General features: G+C 30.7%; 1 protein-coding gene across 1 annotated transcript; it reads left to right on the top strand.

Annotated features, from left to right (window-relative positions):
* On the top strand, positions 1–848 carry LOC127076658 (putative invertase inhibitor). The gene has a single exon (XM_051018363.1). The coding sequence runs from the start codon at positions 217–219 to the stop codon at positions 769–771; it is 555 nt and encodes a 184-aa protein (XP_050874320.1). The 5' UTR covers positions 1–216; the 3' UTR covers positions 772–848.
* Positions 849–17,189: the final 16,341 nt, after the last annotated feature.

Below are 17,189 nucleotides of genomic sequence, written 5' to 3'. Positions count from 1 at the left end.
CCATAATTCTTCCACCTTTAATGATTACCAAATTAACTTAGCTTCTAATTCCTTTTTGTTTAATTAGACGGCACCTTACATTGCTTCTCCACTCCATAGAAATTGAGAAAAAGTACAATCTTTCCCATCACTACACACCCATTTCTTGCATCCATAAAGAGTTACCTTGATTACTATAAGAAAAGTCCTATACACAAAATATCAAAACAAAGAAAAATGAGTCCTTCCTCTTTCTTATTCCTCTCCCTCACAATTTTCTTGTGTTCTTTCAATCCATTTGTTGATGCCAACAATCTCATCCGACAAACATGCAAGAATTGCTCTAAAAATGATCCCAACATAAGCTACAAATTTTGCACAACATCTTTTCAATCGGATCATAGGAGCCAATGTGCCCAAAACCTTGAAGAATTAGGTCTCGTAGCTATCAAATTAACAAGGCACAATGTGACAAATACTAGTGATTACATCACAAGGCTTTTAAAGAAGAAAACTAGTGATCCATTTATTAAAGAATGCTTGGAGGATTGTCTTGAAGTATATTCTGATGCCATCGCAACTTTTAGGGAAGCCATTAGAGATTATAAGGCAAAGCGTTATGAAGATTGCAATTTCAAACTTAGCTCAATCATTGATGCTTCGACAACTTGTGAAGATGGATTCAAGCAAAAGAATGACGTGATTTCACCTTTGACAAAGAGAAACAAAAATGTTTTTCAGCTTTCTGCTATAGCACTTTCGATTGTTAACATGCTCAATATGGATACTTAAACAAAATTCTTTCTTTTATCCTATTAGAATTCTAGCTATTATTTATGAATGAAATATATTATTACAAAATTCTCTCATTTTGTCCATTGTATTTCCAATATATTTTATTTTTATTTTTGTTGTTGATGATATTTTAACATTGTTGTGTATTTTTTTGATAGATATAATTCATTTTTATTTAAGTTGTATTTAGAATGAATTTGAATTTCATTTTAACTTGGTTATGATAGTATTTAAATAGAACTAAGTTTCGTTTGTAAAGATTTGATCCATAACTGTTTTTCTCAATTTCAGTAGAAAGTTTATTACAATTCAGTTACACATTCTCTCTCTTCCATCTTTATCATTTTTGTCTTCTTCCTCTTGTGCACCAATAATTGGTATCTAGAGCTCCGATTTAGATCCACGAAAAACACCAAGAAAAACACGAGTGAACGTGATGCGCGTGTGATTGCTTTCGGTTCTGCAATTCACAGTGAATTGAAGTTCGAAATCGTAACATAATGACATTTTCTTGATTATGAGGGATTGAAAAACACGAGTGTTTGGTGATATTTGAGTGAATTCTTGCACAAGATCGACGATGAACGGTGGAAACAGTAGCTTGAATACGAAAATTTCAGTCTTTGATGAAAATAATTGAAATCGATGGATGATTCAAATGCATGTGTTAGTTGTCGCTCAAGATGTACTTGATCTCGTCAATGATAGTTATGTAGTTGTTGCAACACATGCAACTGAAGCATAAAGGAACACATATAGAGAGTTGAGGAAGATAGATAAAAAATCTATGTTCTACATCCATCGGTATGTAGATGTGAATGTGTTTGGCAAGATTGTTGATTCAATAACAGCGAAGGCTGCCTTGGACATATAGGTATGTTGCTATGGAGGTGATGCACCAGTGAAAAAGGTAAAACTTAAGTCTCTACGAAAGCATTATGAGAATCTCAGCATGAAGAACAATGAGAAGGTACTAGATTACATCAATAGAGTGATTCTGATCACAAAGGAGATGAAATCTTGTGGAGAGACTCTCTTGAACAAGTAATCATTGAGAAGGTACTGAGATCACTCACTCCTTAGTTTGGTTACATTGTTGTTGCAATTGAACATTCTAAGGACTTTGGCACCACGAGAATTGAAGAGTTGCAAGAGCAAAACATGCTTTAGGAGTAGCGCATTCTGATGTATGTGGACCATTTGAAGTACCTTCACTTGGAGGAAACAAGTACTTTATGTCATTTGCGAATGAGTTCACAAGAATGACACGAGTAACATTCAACAAGTTTAAGCACAAGGTGTTTTTTGGGTTTTAGAAGTTCAAGGTGAAGGCTAAGAAACAAAGTGGCCAAAAGCTGAAAATTCTCAGAACTGATGGTGGAGGTGAATACAACTCTACAAAGTTCAAAAGGTTATGTGAGGAGAATGGAATTGTGCATAAGGCTACTGCTCTATACGCTCCTCAACATAATGGTCTTGGTGAAAAAATAAATATAACTTTGTTTGATATGACAAGGAGCATGTTGAAGGAGAAGAAGCTTCCTCACACCTTGTAGGGAGAAGTTGTTGTCACTGCAACATATGTCCTCAACAGATGTCCAACTAAGAAGCTGAAGAAAATTGTTTCTTTTGAGAAGTGGAGTGGAGATAAACAAAGTGTGAACCATCTGAAGGTGTTTGGTTTTGTTTGTTATAAACATGTCTCATATGCTAAAAGAAGGAAGTTGGATGACAGAAGCATAGCCATGTTGCTTGTAGGGTACCACAATACAAGTGTTTATAAGCTCCACTGTCATGTCACTAACAAAGTTGAATTCAACAAAGATGTCATTGTGAAAGAATCAAAAGCATGATATTGGAACAAATCTCAATCCAACTCTGGTGCAGTGTTAACACTTGAGTTAACTTTTGAAGACATTTCAGACTTTGAAGGAGAATCTTCCTCTGAAAAAGATTCTGAGTCTGAAGATGAGTCATAGTCTAAAGGTAACTCTGATGTTGAAGAAGAGTTTGAAGTTGAGTCTGACTCTGAAGGTAAATCCGATTCTGATCCAAATTCTGCTGATGATCCAGACTCTGGTAGTAATCATGCATCCGAAGGTGGTCATTCCTCTGAAGGAGGACCAAACTCTGAAGGTAGTCCAATATATGATTGTTCCAACATCTGAAGAAGATTATAAAAAGTTCAGAGACCACAAAGAATCATACAAATAACAAGAAGATTTGCAGAGTTTGACATGTTGCAAAATACCGAGATAGACTCTAAAGGAGAAGTCATTCAATGTGCCATATTGGTAGACTCTGAACCAGTAAGTACAAAAGAATATCTCAAGAAGAAAGTGTGATTGAAGGCCATGAAAGAAGAACTCGAGGCTATATAAGAAAACAAGACTTGAGAGTTGACTGAGCTTCCAAAGAACAAGAAATCCATCAGTGTGAGATGGGTTTACAAGGTGAAACTAAAGTCGGATGGATCAATTGGAAAACACAAATCAAGATTAGTAACTAGAGGATTTCTACAGAAATATGAATTAGATTACTTTGAAGTGTTTGCTCCTGTATCTAGACAAGAAACAATTATGATGGTGATTGCTATAGTTGCTAACATGAATTGACCTCTGATACATTTAGATATGAAATATGAATTTATGAATGATCATTTACAAGAGGAAGTTTATGTATCACAACCTCCAGAATTTGAGAAAAAAAAATCAGGAAGTGATGATGTACAGTTGCATAAAGCCTTGTATGGACTGAAACAAGCTCCTAGAGCCTGGAATATGAAAATTGATTCATTTTTCAAGTTTCGAGGATTCAGAAAATGTGAGATGGAGTATGGTGTTTATGTTCAACATACATCTGATAGCAATATGATTATGGTGTGTCTCTATGCTAATGGCATATTGCTAACAAATAGTTGTTCAAAGAAGATAACTAAGTTCAAGAAGATGCTGATGAATGAGTTTGAGATGAATGAGTTTGAGATGAATGATCTAAGAAATATGGTATATTTTTTAGGGATGGAGATTTTGTACTCTGATAAGGGTATAATCTTGCATCAGTTGAAGTATGAACTTAAGCTTCTGAAGAGATTTGAGCTAACAAATTGCAAGTTTGCAATCACACTTGCTGAAACAAATCTCAAGTTAGATTCTGATGTTGATGGAGATGATATAGATGTTATAACTTTTAAACAATTGATAGACTCATTGAGATATCTTTGCAATACCAGACTTGTCATTTGCAATGCAGTTGGAATGGTGAGTAGGTTTATGAACAAATCAAAGTATTCACATTACCAAGCTACTTTAAGGATACTGAGGTATATTTAAGGGGACTCAGAAGTATGAAGTTTTATTCCCTTCTGATGTTGAATCTAAGTCAGAGCTGATATGCTATTCAGACTCTGATTGGTGTAGAGACAAAGTTGACAAAAGAATTACTTTTGGATATTTCTTTAAATATCTAGGAGGTCCATTTCTTGGGCCTCCAAGAAGATACTAATGGTTGCATTGTCAACCTGTGAAGCTGGATACATTGCAGGTGCGTTGATTGTTTGTCAAGTTGTTTGGGTTCTGAACTTGCTACAGGATCTGAAGAACAAGGTGAGGAAACCTGTGAAGTTGATGATTGAAAACAAATCATCTTTAAACCTTACCAAGAATCTAGTGTTACATGGAAGAGTAAGCACATTGACATAAAATTTCATTTTCTGAGAACTCAAATTCATAATGGAGTGCTTGAAGTTGTTCACTATGACACTCAGAAGTAGCTGACAGATGTGCTAACGAAAGTAATGAAGATTGAACACTTTATTCATTTGGGATGAAATTGGTGTTATAGATTTTGATTAGTTGAATATAAATTAAGAGATAATGTTAGATATAATTCATTTTCATTTAAGTTGCATTTAGACTGAATTTGAGTTTCATTTAACTTGATTATGATAATATATAAACATCAATTTTCTTCATTTGCCTCTTGTTTTGCTAGCTTCTAAGGCATGATGTTTCTCAATTTTCTATAAACTTAAACGCTATGGAAATGTCATCATCTTTCTCTACCTTTTGCCTCTTGCTTTGAGCTCATAGAGACACAATGTCTTAAAAATGTCTAGCATTACATATCTATAAAAATGTGCCAATCACATGTAACAACGTCCTCGTTCAATATTCCATGTCCTTGCTTGGATGAGTCAGCCATAAAGCAAAAACAACCTACAAACCCCTTGTCAAAAAAAAAAACGAAATCATTCACTCAATCCTATCAAAGGCAAGAGATTGGCTATTGAAATGCCTGGAGATGAATAAATGGAATGGGTGAAAAATTGTAAACATAATTTACGCAGACAAATTGTTTGGCCACAGGTTAGTACGCATCTGATGGTGGTTTCATGAAGAATAAGTTACCGTCCTTGTGGAATGGTCTCTCTAGAAGGGACATCATTTCCTTAGAAAAAGGTTTTTATGAGTTTTCATTATTTCCTCTCGAGGATGTGAGAAGAGCTAAGTCTTTCTCTTTATAGAAATTGGACCTGAGATATTTAAAGGGCCAGCCCTGAATAGAAGATGCAACAAATAGGAATGATACATATCAAGCACAAGCTAATCTTGCCTTGCACTTATCTCACAACAGGTCCCAACCTCAATCTTTGGATAAGGACGGTGTAGTTGAACAACATAATAGCTTTCATTTTCTTGCAAATCATGACTTAAACAATATGGATCTGGTTTCAATAGAGATTAACATAGCTGAGATGATGACATTTCCAAAGGGTCTAAGTTTATAGCAAAGATGTGAATTAGTAAAATATGCACTTTCTTAAAGAATCTTGGGAAAATATGGTTGAAAGAGGTAATGATGAAATCAACACTTTGGATGCTCTTAACAAAGGTCCCTTTCAAAGCACTCACTTCAAAGACTAATAAGAAATCCTTTCTTCCACCAACTTTTCTATTTTGAAGAATTTTTGACTTGTTGGATGAGGTAATCCCTCAACTCATTGATGACAGGTTAAACACCTTGCTCACAATGCTTCCTTCACTAGTAGAGATTAAAAGTCTTGTTTATGGCTTTAACAAATATAGGATACCATATGTTCTAATGTGGAATACGAAGTTTTAGAATTCTTTGTCTGATTCATTTTTCAATCAATTTCTTCAAAGAATTTCTTAGTTGCAGGGTGAGTAACGAAAAGTTTTACTTTTTATGGTGGAATCTGTGCAATCAATTTTTGCTGTTGCTAAATAGTCTTTGAAAATATCAATTAGATTATGTTACTAATTGATAATTGCAATCACTAATGTTGTTCGATAGGGAGAAAGACAGAAAGAGATGAGGGAGAGATAGAGATGACAGGTTAGAGTTTGAATGTTTGCCGTACAAGGAGAACACTTTCTATTGTAAATTGTGAAAAAAGAGGCCGGGGGAGATGAAGAGTGAACGAAGAAGATGGGTTATGGGTCATTGAAAATAATCATGTGGGCATTCTAACAAATTTTTGGAATAAAAATAAAATTTATGGGTCATTGAAAATAATCATGTGGGTATTGTAGCAATTTTTTGAAATAATAAAGTTTATGTGAGTTGAATTTCAAAGACTCACTTAAATCAAAGAAGATTTCAAGGTTTAAAGATCATTTACACACCCTAATATTCTATCCGTCTTACAATGAATGATCCAATTCATCATTTTACATATATTAAAAAAAAAAAAATGAAAGAGAGAAAATGATATTTTTACTAAAATATTTTTATTATGTACTATTAGGAATGATGAAAGTAATATTAATTAGAGGGTAAAATTGGAAAATATACATTGAAAATTGAAATAGATCATTCATTTTCAGATATCATTTTATTCTAAATAAGTCATTCATCGTAAGACATAGGGAGTAAAATATAGGTTATTATAACTAGGGATGAAAAAGTCAATTTGTCTTGTTTCAACCATCCTTGTCAATAACTCATCTAAAAGGGGGCGGGGCAGATAAATTAGAGGCGATAAATTGAAAATTTTATCATGCCATTTTCTTGTGATGGGTTGGTGGGTGGACTCTGCCAATATTTTTATAAAATATTTCTCGCAAGATATATATAAAAAATAAATGTAAAGACTTTTTTAAGACAAAAATATGTGACTAATAACTCACGTAAAAACACGACTCTTATCATTCATATATTCGTATTTAATCATTTAAAAATCTTTAAGTAAACGATCAATCTAATATAAAAAGTTCACACGTTCACAAATTGACAAACTATGAAAATCAATTTGATTTAAGACGATATATTCCACCTCAATGAAAACACAATTTCAATTACTTTTATCAAAGTAAGATCTCTATCGGTCAAAATCACTTGAGGATATAACTCTTCCTTAAAACAACTTATTTCACCTTATTCAACATCCAAATTTGTACTTTTTTGGTTTGCTCAACTTTCATATAGGCAAATGCAAAACAAAATGTCAACTCAATTGACGTCATACCAACAACTTCAAACAGAGGTTTCATACATTTATTTCTCTTATATGTGATATTCATAATCAATATAATAGGAAAAATATTCAACAATTTGATTGAATCTCGGTCGGCCCAAAAATACCTCTCACAACATCTGAGTTGTCTCTTCTTTTACTCCAATAGACATAATTTGCATCATCTATCAACTTAAATACATAGTGTATCACAGATCTAAGACTTGTGATCTTCATTTTTGCTTACTCATATGTTTATATATTTGCGTGATCCGAATGACATTCTCATGATTTCGATCTTGCACGAAAAAAAGTATGTATCTTAGTGGAACATAACAATTTGTCAAGTCCATAATATGGTTTTGCTCATCTGCACTTACATGTCCAACAAACGCATAATCAACAAACTATGAGGTCATCAATGGTTGTGAAGTACGCATTTTACATCAATTTTCCATCATAAACCATCTTTACACGATGTTGACCTGATTTTGACTGGACAATCACATTTTTTGTAGCATTCTTTGTGGCATTAGCTACTTCCTTGTACTTATCACCTCAATCACAACCAAATATTATTTTTTTGCTTCTCATCTCTTTCTTGTTTCGATATCTGATCTTGTAATGACGAAAGTCACTATATGATTAATTTCAACCTCCTTATTCCACTTTATTACACTTGCATATCACATTTTTTTAGTTGAAAATGCATCGGTGGTATGTATACATGACTGATTTTTATAGTTGAATATGCACTAATATTATGTACACATATCATAGGGATGCCCTTATCTATAAAACATAAAAAATAATATCAGATACTTATAAGTGAGTAATTTGGTGAACAATATCCCAATACACTAAAATACATAAAACAAAGTTATCTGGTGAACATTTATAATATCCGATAATTATAATGCAAGTTATTTGATAAACACCAATACATACTGAAAAACTTGATTGAAAATAATTAGGCGAGTAATCCGATGAAGAATATACGCACCATAATAATAAACATGAAGTAATATAGTAAACTATTTCAAGAGTGCACTTTCACCAAATTCAGATCGGATCATCTCATAGTTCTATTAAGCCATATATTTTATGGTCCAATTCTGCCTAAAATATATTCAATCTAGTTCTTTGGTGGTCCAATTTTATCTAAAAAATTTCAATCTAGTTATTTGGTGTTCCAAATAAAAATGACCTATATTGGCCTATTGAACTAAAATGACTCAATTAAGATGTTCTAACTGGATATCTCCTCTTGGTCAAGACAAAATACAGAGCTTAATTTGATACTTTTTGTATGAATGAATATCTCAATCAGGGTCGGTCTTGACTTTTTAGAGGCCCATGACAAATAATAAAAATGGACCCCTAATCAAAAATACAATTTAAAAAAAAAGAGCAATTTAGATAAGATAATATCCTTACATAAGCAAGAACATTGCAATGACCACACCTAAAAAGTATAACAATGAGGAATGAACCTACAACCTTTACCACCATGTTTAAAAATCAATCTCCTACCACTTAACCAATGACAAACTCACGTTTATTTTTTATTTCATAATTTATTTAATAGATTATTAAGTATATATTTTGCTTTTTTAAAACAAAATGACTCCCCCTTAATTTGGAGGCCCTGGGCTAAGGACCGTCTTGCCCTTGCTCAGGGCCGACCCTGATCTCAATGAGAAAAGTTAAGATTAATCCATCATTTTGGGAAGGGTTTAGGGTATTTGGTTGTATTAGGGATGGATAAGGTATGTTTGTAAGAAGCTTTGTATACAAATTTTTTGGAGAAAGATTGGAGATCACTCCGCCATTCCGGGAATATGGTATATATAAAGGCTCCTTAGGCCCGAGTTTGATGACCAAAAGGTATGTTTCCCTATCTTTTCGATCAATAACTTGGGAACATGAGAAGACTTGGATTTTTCCTTAGAGAGTGAATGAATGCTTTTTGGATCTATGTGCTTGTAGGTATAGAGTTGAGCAAAATATACATCTGAAGTTTTGATGACGCTACTACAGAAAACACCTATCATAACGGTTGGAAAAAGGATACCACCACGCTGAACCAACCGTTGTGAGGTAAGGTGTGATTGTATATATGATGTTTTCCATCACGGTCGTGCAACCGTGGTTGTATTTATGTAGTGCGTTACCTACCACAGTGGTTACTTTAAATAATCGTTGTTATATTGTTTAATGCATAATATACCAAACAACCATTGTGATATATATACCCGAGTTTATTATAAATTATGTGGAATGCTTATTTTGTCAATACTAACTAAATATATAACCTTTCAATCTGCAATAGAACAAGTTCACTTTCAATGCTTGACAAGAGTTCTTCAACTCCTTATCCATATTTTTCTCTTTAACAGTTAGAACTTGGTTCAATGTAGTATTTCTTCAACCACCCTCTCTCCACCTCTAATTTTGTTTACAAAGTAAATAATATTTTGCAAACAAAATTAGAGGTGGAGACATGGGTGGTTGAAGAACTACAATCACTAAACCAAGTTCTAACTGTCAAAGAACAACATGCAGATAACGATGTGAAGAATTCTTGTCAAGAATTGAACGTGTACTTGTTTTTTAATACAACTTTATCTATCATATTATAATTTTCTAATGCAGTTTGAAAAGTTATATATTCAGCAAGGGATTGGAAAAACACTCAAACCACATAATATATAATAAAACTCATCTTTTAAACAAACATTAACAACAACATTCATCAAAAACATTCATCAACAGCAAACCATAAACAACAAACACGATACAACAAACATATCAAGTCATAAAATACTTCAGAAATGTACCATACATGTCTCATAATGGCGTGTCCCTAATGAAATAAGGATGAAGCTAAAGTTAGACTCGCAAACTTGTGTCTATCTTGAATGGATGTCATTCTGGATCTTTGACACAAGTTTGCAATGCTAACTTTAGCTTCGTCCTCTTTATTGAAACAAGCATCCCTACCTACAAGTCAAAACAAGAAGAAAATTCAAATATTATAAAACAAGCTATTGAAACAGATTTTGAAAATAAAACTATAGTGAAAATGAACCTGTAAATACCCATTGGCTAAGATTTGATACTACGGTTTCGTTTTGGGGTTTCCATATGAGAGAGATGACTAACAAAGTTGTTAGGATTTTGTTTTGAGAGAGACGAGTGAAAAAGTTATTAGGGTTTTGTTTTGAGAGAGACAACTGCTATGTACTGAAGCGAGAGATAATTTCCCTTATATATAAATAAGTAGCACCTTTCACCATGGTTGAAAACAAAAACTGTGGTGATATACAATGTTAATCATAATATTATCACGATAAATGGCCAAATTGTTGGTGTTGGGATTCAAACTATTTCATTCCATGTATATTTCACCATGATTTTTCTACATAATCGTTGTTACATGTCCTTTAGTAAATACAAAAAAAAAACTCCCAAAAATAAACTATTACCATGGTTAAAACGATGACCGTTATAAAAGTGGTGTTACGAAAGATCTATTTTATAGTAGTGTGACGACCATGTTGATTAAAATCGGAGGCAATAACTTCCAGTCTTGGTGATGGTGATATACCAAGAGAAATATCACATGTCTCATCAAAAGAATACTCAAGATTAAAATTCTTAAATGATCAAAAGTAATCGAGCAAAGAATTGGAGGCCTCAGATAAAGTATAAAAACTTGCCAGGTCATGTCTGTCTTGTTAGACGAGGGCAACAATCTACAAGGGGGAGGGGTGATTAGATCGATAATAAATTTTCTTTGATTAATATATATAATATAATATATATATATATATATATATATATATATATATATAATATATATATATATATATATATTTTATTTTATTTTAAAAATATTTTTATGGAAAGCGAAAGCTGTTCTGGATCGACATTCGTCTATCCCAAACCGTTATAGAAAAAACAAAATATGCGTATTAAACCGTAACAAAATGAAATTAACGTGCCACAATGATGAGAAACAAATCAATAAGTTTTTCAAAATTACGTTTGAACAATTTTACACTTTGATAATCAATTTCCAGTGAAATTAAGAAACAAAAATTGACTAAGACGATTTGTCAAAAAACACTTGGTGTGCAATAAACACGAAGCTGATTTTTCCTTTGTGTTATTGATGTGAAAATCCAATTACAAGTTTATAGATTACAATTATCTTAACAAAAACAGTTTGAAATATTTGAACACTAAAGGAATTATCAATATGTGAAAATTTACTCACTGAATGAGTCCACAAATTGTAAAGAAATTATGGAAAAACTATCTTCTTTAATGCATAAAATTTACCCACTTTAATACATGAACAAATAATGAAAAATATGAGAGAGAGAGAGAGAGAGAGAGAGAGAGAGAGAGAGAGAGAGAGAGAGAGAGAGAAGAGAGAGAGAGAGAGAGAGAGAGAGAGAGAGAGAGAGAGAGAGAGAGAGAGAGAGCACAAGAATTTGTTTAAATAGTTCCCCAATTGTCCTCACTATGGGTATGTATGCCCACAATTCCAAAAGGAATTGAGATATTAAATAATCTTTGAAAAATGTTGAATACAAGAGAGAAATAGAAATTAAAACCCCAAAATCCCAAATTTGATGTTGATTTTATCTTCACATATTCCCCTGATCTTAAGAAAGATCAAGTGTCCCAAGATTTTCAATTTGATCCTCCGGTTGTGCTACTTCTTTGACAGAAACCCCTTTCTGTATTTAGAAAAATTTACAAGTTGTTGGAAATTAGAACAAGATGTGTCGATCTTTAGATTATATGTGTCGACCTATAGAAGAATTTTTGCTTATATGTGTCGACCTGAAATGAACATAGGCTTCAGTTTTGCTAAAAAACTTAATATGTGTTGACCTGAAATAATGGATATATTGACCTGAAATTTCCAGAAACTTTGATTTTGCAAAAACAACAGCATGTATCAACCTGTACATGCATGTGTCAACCTGTACATGCATGTGTCGACCTGTACACTAGTTTTTCACATAAAACTTAATTTTAACTTGTAAAAACATTTCTAAACAGTTTTGAAGTATCCTAAGGTTAAAATGCACATCTAGGCACAAGGGATAAGATCTGATATACATAAATTCTAAGTATCCTAGTTTTGACATCATTCAAAATATTTCTAAAAGGAAAGTTCAGTCACACAATCCCCCTTTTTAATGATAGAAAAATATACGAAGTATTTGATGTCTTGGTAAAAGCCCCTCTAAATATGTGCAAATTAGAGACTTCGGTCTTGCATGGACTTCTCCCTCTTTGACAACATCAAAAAGAGACAAAACCACAAACTTGAGAAACATCATGTAAAACTTACAAAAACACATATAACACTCAGAGGCGTTGCAAACAAAAATTGTACAACAATAATGCGCACTCATATATTATTAGAATGGAGTTAGTGTTAAAATTTCCTACAACTAAATAAACATGCAATTCATACAAAATTATAAGAAGTTCATTACAAACACATCATAACATTGTCAAAATAGAAAAGCACAAGGGCGGAACATGATAACATGAAAGACGAGAGATACAATGCATGCAAAATAGTTTCCAAATATATGGTCCACAATCAATTTGACTAATTTATACGACCTTTGTTTCATTTCTACCTTTATGGTATTTGGAGATTTACTTCAAGCCAAGAGAAATAGTGTTTTTTATACTTCATTGAAGTCTTCGGTAGGATTATGTAATATTATTGCAAAACGAAGTTGGAAGTTTTCCATCATTCTTGGGTAGAACAAAGGCTCACACAAGGAAAGTAAAATCAAGCAAAGATATTAAAAGATTAGACAGTGTTCTGCTACAATAGAAAGGAAAATCAATTAGACATGTGTTGGCTAAAGTAACTGGCTTGTAGTGTTAAGCATTATTGATTATCCATTGTACCAAAAATACTCTTGTATTAAATTTAAAAAATAATGGAAGATCCTAGAAATTGTCAATGGCGAAACCATTAAAAATTGGATTAAGCTCTAGCGAGGACAAATGAGTCGAACCACTATAAATCATGTGCACATACTTATTCTTCTCATCTCTCATACTTATTCTCCTCAATTGACGTCATACCAACAAATTCAAATCGAGGTTGCCAACATTTATTTGTCTTGTATGTGATATCCATAATCAACGAAAATAAGAAAAATATTCAACAATTTGACGGAATCTTGGTCGGCCCAAAAAATACCTCTCAGAACATCTAATTCGTCTCTTCTTATACTCAAATGAACCAAATTTGTATAATTTAAAAGCTTAAAAATATATTGTATCTCAGATCTAGAATCTTTGATCTTATTTTGTTGCATATTCTTATGTTTATATATTTGGCATGATTCGAGTGTCATTCTCAAGATCTCGCTCTTGCAACGAATAAAGTGTGTGTCTAAGTGGAACATAACCATTTGTCAGATGAACAACATGTTTTCTCTCATTTACAGTTATATGCCTAACAAACCATAACCTTTAAATATACTAGGTCAACAGTGGTTGTGAAGTACACATTTTGCATCAATATTCCATCTTGAACCATCTTTAGATAGTGTTAAATTTATTTTAAATGGACAACCATATTTTTAGTAGCATTTTGAGTTGCATAATGCGCTTCCTTTTACTTCCCACATCTTTTACAATTAAATGTTACTTTATTGCTTCTCATCTCTTTCCTATTTCTATATTTGACTGTGTAATGACAACAATCACTTTATGTCTAATTCCAACCTCCTTAACCTATCTTATTACTCCTTCTCGTGTATTACATTTTTGTGTTGTTGAAAATTAATGAGTAATATATACACATGACTAATTTTTATTGGATAGTAGAGTGATGTCCATATCATATATACACATAAAAAATATTGAAATACTTATAAATGAATAAATTGGTGAACATTATTCCAATACACCAGAATACTTAAAATCAAGTTATCCCGTAAAAGTTTATAATACCCGATAACTATAGTACTAGTTATTCGATAAACACTAATACATATTGGAAAATTTGTATAAAAATAATCAGATGAATAACCCGATGAAGAAAATATGTACTAGAACTATAAAAATGAAGTAATTCGGTAAACTGTTATAAGAGTTCAATTCTACCAAATTAAGATCAGATCATCTCATAGTTCTATTAAGCCATAGATTTGGTGGTCCAATTTTGCCTAAAATATATTCAATTTAATTAATTGGTGGTCCTATTATGCCTAAAACATAAAAGTGACCCATTAAGATGCTCTAACTTGATATCTCCTTTGGCAAAGACAAAATTCAGAGGTTTTTTTTATGGTATGAGTGAATATTTCTATAACTAAAGTTAAGATTAATCTATCAAGTTTAAGACTACAATAATGTTATTCCTACATCCATTTTATACACCAATATTTATATCGTATACACTGTTCTCCTTATTTATACGGTGAACAGTATTTTTATAATAAAAATATATATTTTATGAACAATGTTATGAACAGTATCATGAACAGTATCTTGTGAATAGTATTCGTGAACAGTAATTTTAAATAGGGAAACAAAGTTGGTTAATAAGATATAAAAAATTGGTTAATGAAGTGATGAAACTAATTAATTAACACTCAACTATTTAAAATAATTTTTAATGTAAAATAAAATTGGTTAATAAAATATAAAAAGTTGGTTAATAGAGTGATGAAAGTGGTTAATAAACATTTAAATATTAAAAATATTTTTTTATAATAAAACAAAGTTGGTTAATAAAATATAAAATATTGGTTAATAAAAATATAAAATTGATGAGATTAATTAATATACACTGTCAGTATAAAAAGTTTTACACCGTCGGTTCATCACCATCACCCGTTTGTATTACTTTATAGATTTTTAAAATAAAAATCAAACTTCTTTTAATATCCAACGTCTATAATTAACTGATGGTGTAAAACCTGTTTACACTAACAGTGTATTTCAATTAATCTCAAAATTGATTAATCATATTAATTTTAAAAATAATAATAACAGTTTTTATATTTTTATAAAAAAATATTTATTACTATAATATTTCAAATATATTTATATTTATTAAAATATAAAGAAAAGATACATATAAGTGTAGTAGGAGAGAGAATTTAATAATAAAAAATTAAAAATGTATTGTTTATGGTGTAGGTATAAGAAAGTGGTGTAGAAATATCATTTTTGTTAAGACTATGAGTCAAGATTAATCTTTCAAGTTTAAGACTATGAGTCCGCTTATTTTATTTTTTTAAAAATAGATTTTTTTTTATTTTTTTTTTGAAAATTGATTATACAAAAATATTTTTCAAAATCTTATAAATTTTTAATTTTTTTTTTATAAATTATAAAACAAATTTGGTATTTTATAACATAAACATACATTATTGAAGATAAAAACATAGACAAACTTACAATTTTTTTTACAAATTCTATTTTAAAAATGATTTTTATGAAAAGCTATTTGAAATAGCTTCAAATTAAGTGATTTATTAAAATTTTGATATCTATAATTTTTTTCTGATAAAATGACGAAATACCTAAAATAATATTTTAAAAATAACTATTTAAACAAAATTTTAATTTAAAATTTTTATAAAATATTTCTTTGTAAATCTTTTACACCAAAATATATACACTATAAAAATTAGTTTTTAAAAAAGACAAAACAAATAGACTTTATATTTTATATACATGCTACAAAATGATAATCTTGTAAGGATCTAAGGAAGGGAAGACATGTACTTGACACACGAATATTATATATTATTTTTATAATTTCGTTTATTATTAAATTTTTGTTACACTAAACTTTGAAATATGATTATTATAATAATTTTATTTATAAAAAAAAATCTCTATCACATAATGAATATCATATTTGCACAAAACTCAAATTTAGTTTTTTTCATTTATATTTTAAAGTATAATATTAATTTTTTTTATTGTATCCTCTAATTAACATCATCTATTTTAAAAATAATAATTAAGATTAGGTCTATTTTAACCCAATAAAATCAGCTTATAAGATGAGAATCGTCTTCAGCATTGACTTCATACGCAAATATAAATATTTAGTGATCCGATAGTAGAAATTTGAAAGAGATTGTTCAATAGATTTGAATCAAACTCTATTAATTCTAAATCAATTGGAAGAAACTAAATTAATTATTAAATTCAAATAAAATAAAATAATAAATAAATGTATACATAAACATATAAGTTGGTATATATTAGTTACGATTTTGGATCCTCTCGTTTCATCCTATTATCTCGGTCAACCAGAATAAATACAATAAAAAAATAAAAAATAATAAAAAAGAAGGGAAAGATAAAGACAAATTTGTGAAGGAGATAATTAAAAGAAAAAAAAAGAATGAAAGGAGATGATCCAATATGCGTTAGTTACATATAATCAAATAAATATTTATTTTGATGAACGACCTATTCATGCATAATAACATCTAATTCGTCTCTTTTTATACTCAAATGAACATAATTTGTATAATTTAAAAACTTAAAAATATATTGTATCTCAGATCTAGAACCTTTGATCTCATTTTGTTACATACTCTTATGTTTATATATTTGTATGATTCGAATGACATTCTCAGGATCTTGCTTTTACAACGAAAAAATATGTGTCTAAGTGGAACATAACCATTTGTCATATTGATCGCTCGACTGTGTGAGTCGAGAATGGGATACAAACTGCAAGTGCACAGTTCTATCGCGTAGTTTTAAAAGATATCGATCCCACAGGGACTTATGAATCGATATACCGTTATCTAAGGTTACTACGTAAAGCTAAGGTGAAAAATGTTTGATTGTTTGGGGAGAAACTAAAGGCTAAACTAAGATCTAGATTAAATATTAATAAAACGGATAT

Source organism: Lathyrus oleraceus, chromosome 4 (genome assembly GCF_024323335.1).
Source record: "Lathyrus oleraceus cultivar Zhongwan6 chromosome 4, CAAS_Psat_ZW6_1.0, whole genome shotgun sequence".
NCBI classification, from domain to species: domain Eukaryota; kingdom Viridiplantae; phylum Streptophyta; class Magnoliopsida; order Fabales; family Fabaceae; genus Lathyrus; species Lathyrus oleraceus.
The sequence above is the reverse complement of the archived record's forward strand: the minus strand, read 5'-3'. Positions and strand labels throughout refer to the sequence as shown.

Excerpts from the sequence above, each read along its gene's own strand:
- LOC127076658 (XM_051018363.1), top strand. The coding sequence starts at position 217 with ATGAGTCCTTCCTCTTTCTTATTCCTCTCCCTCACAATTTTCTTGTGT.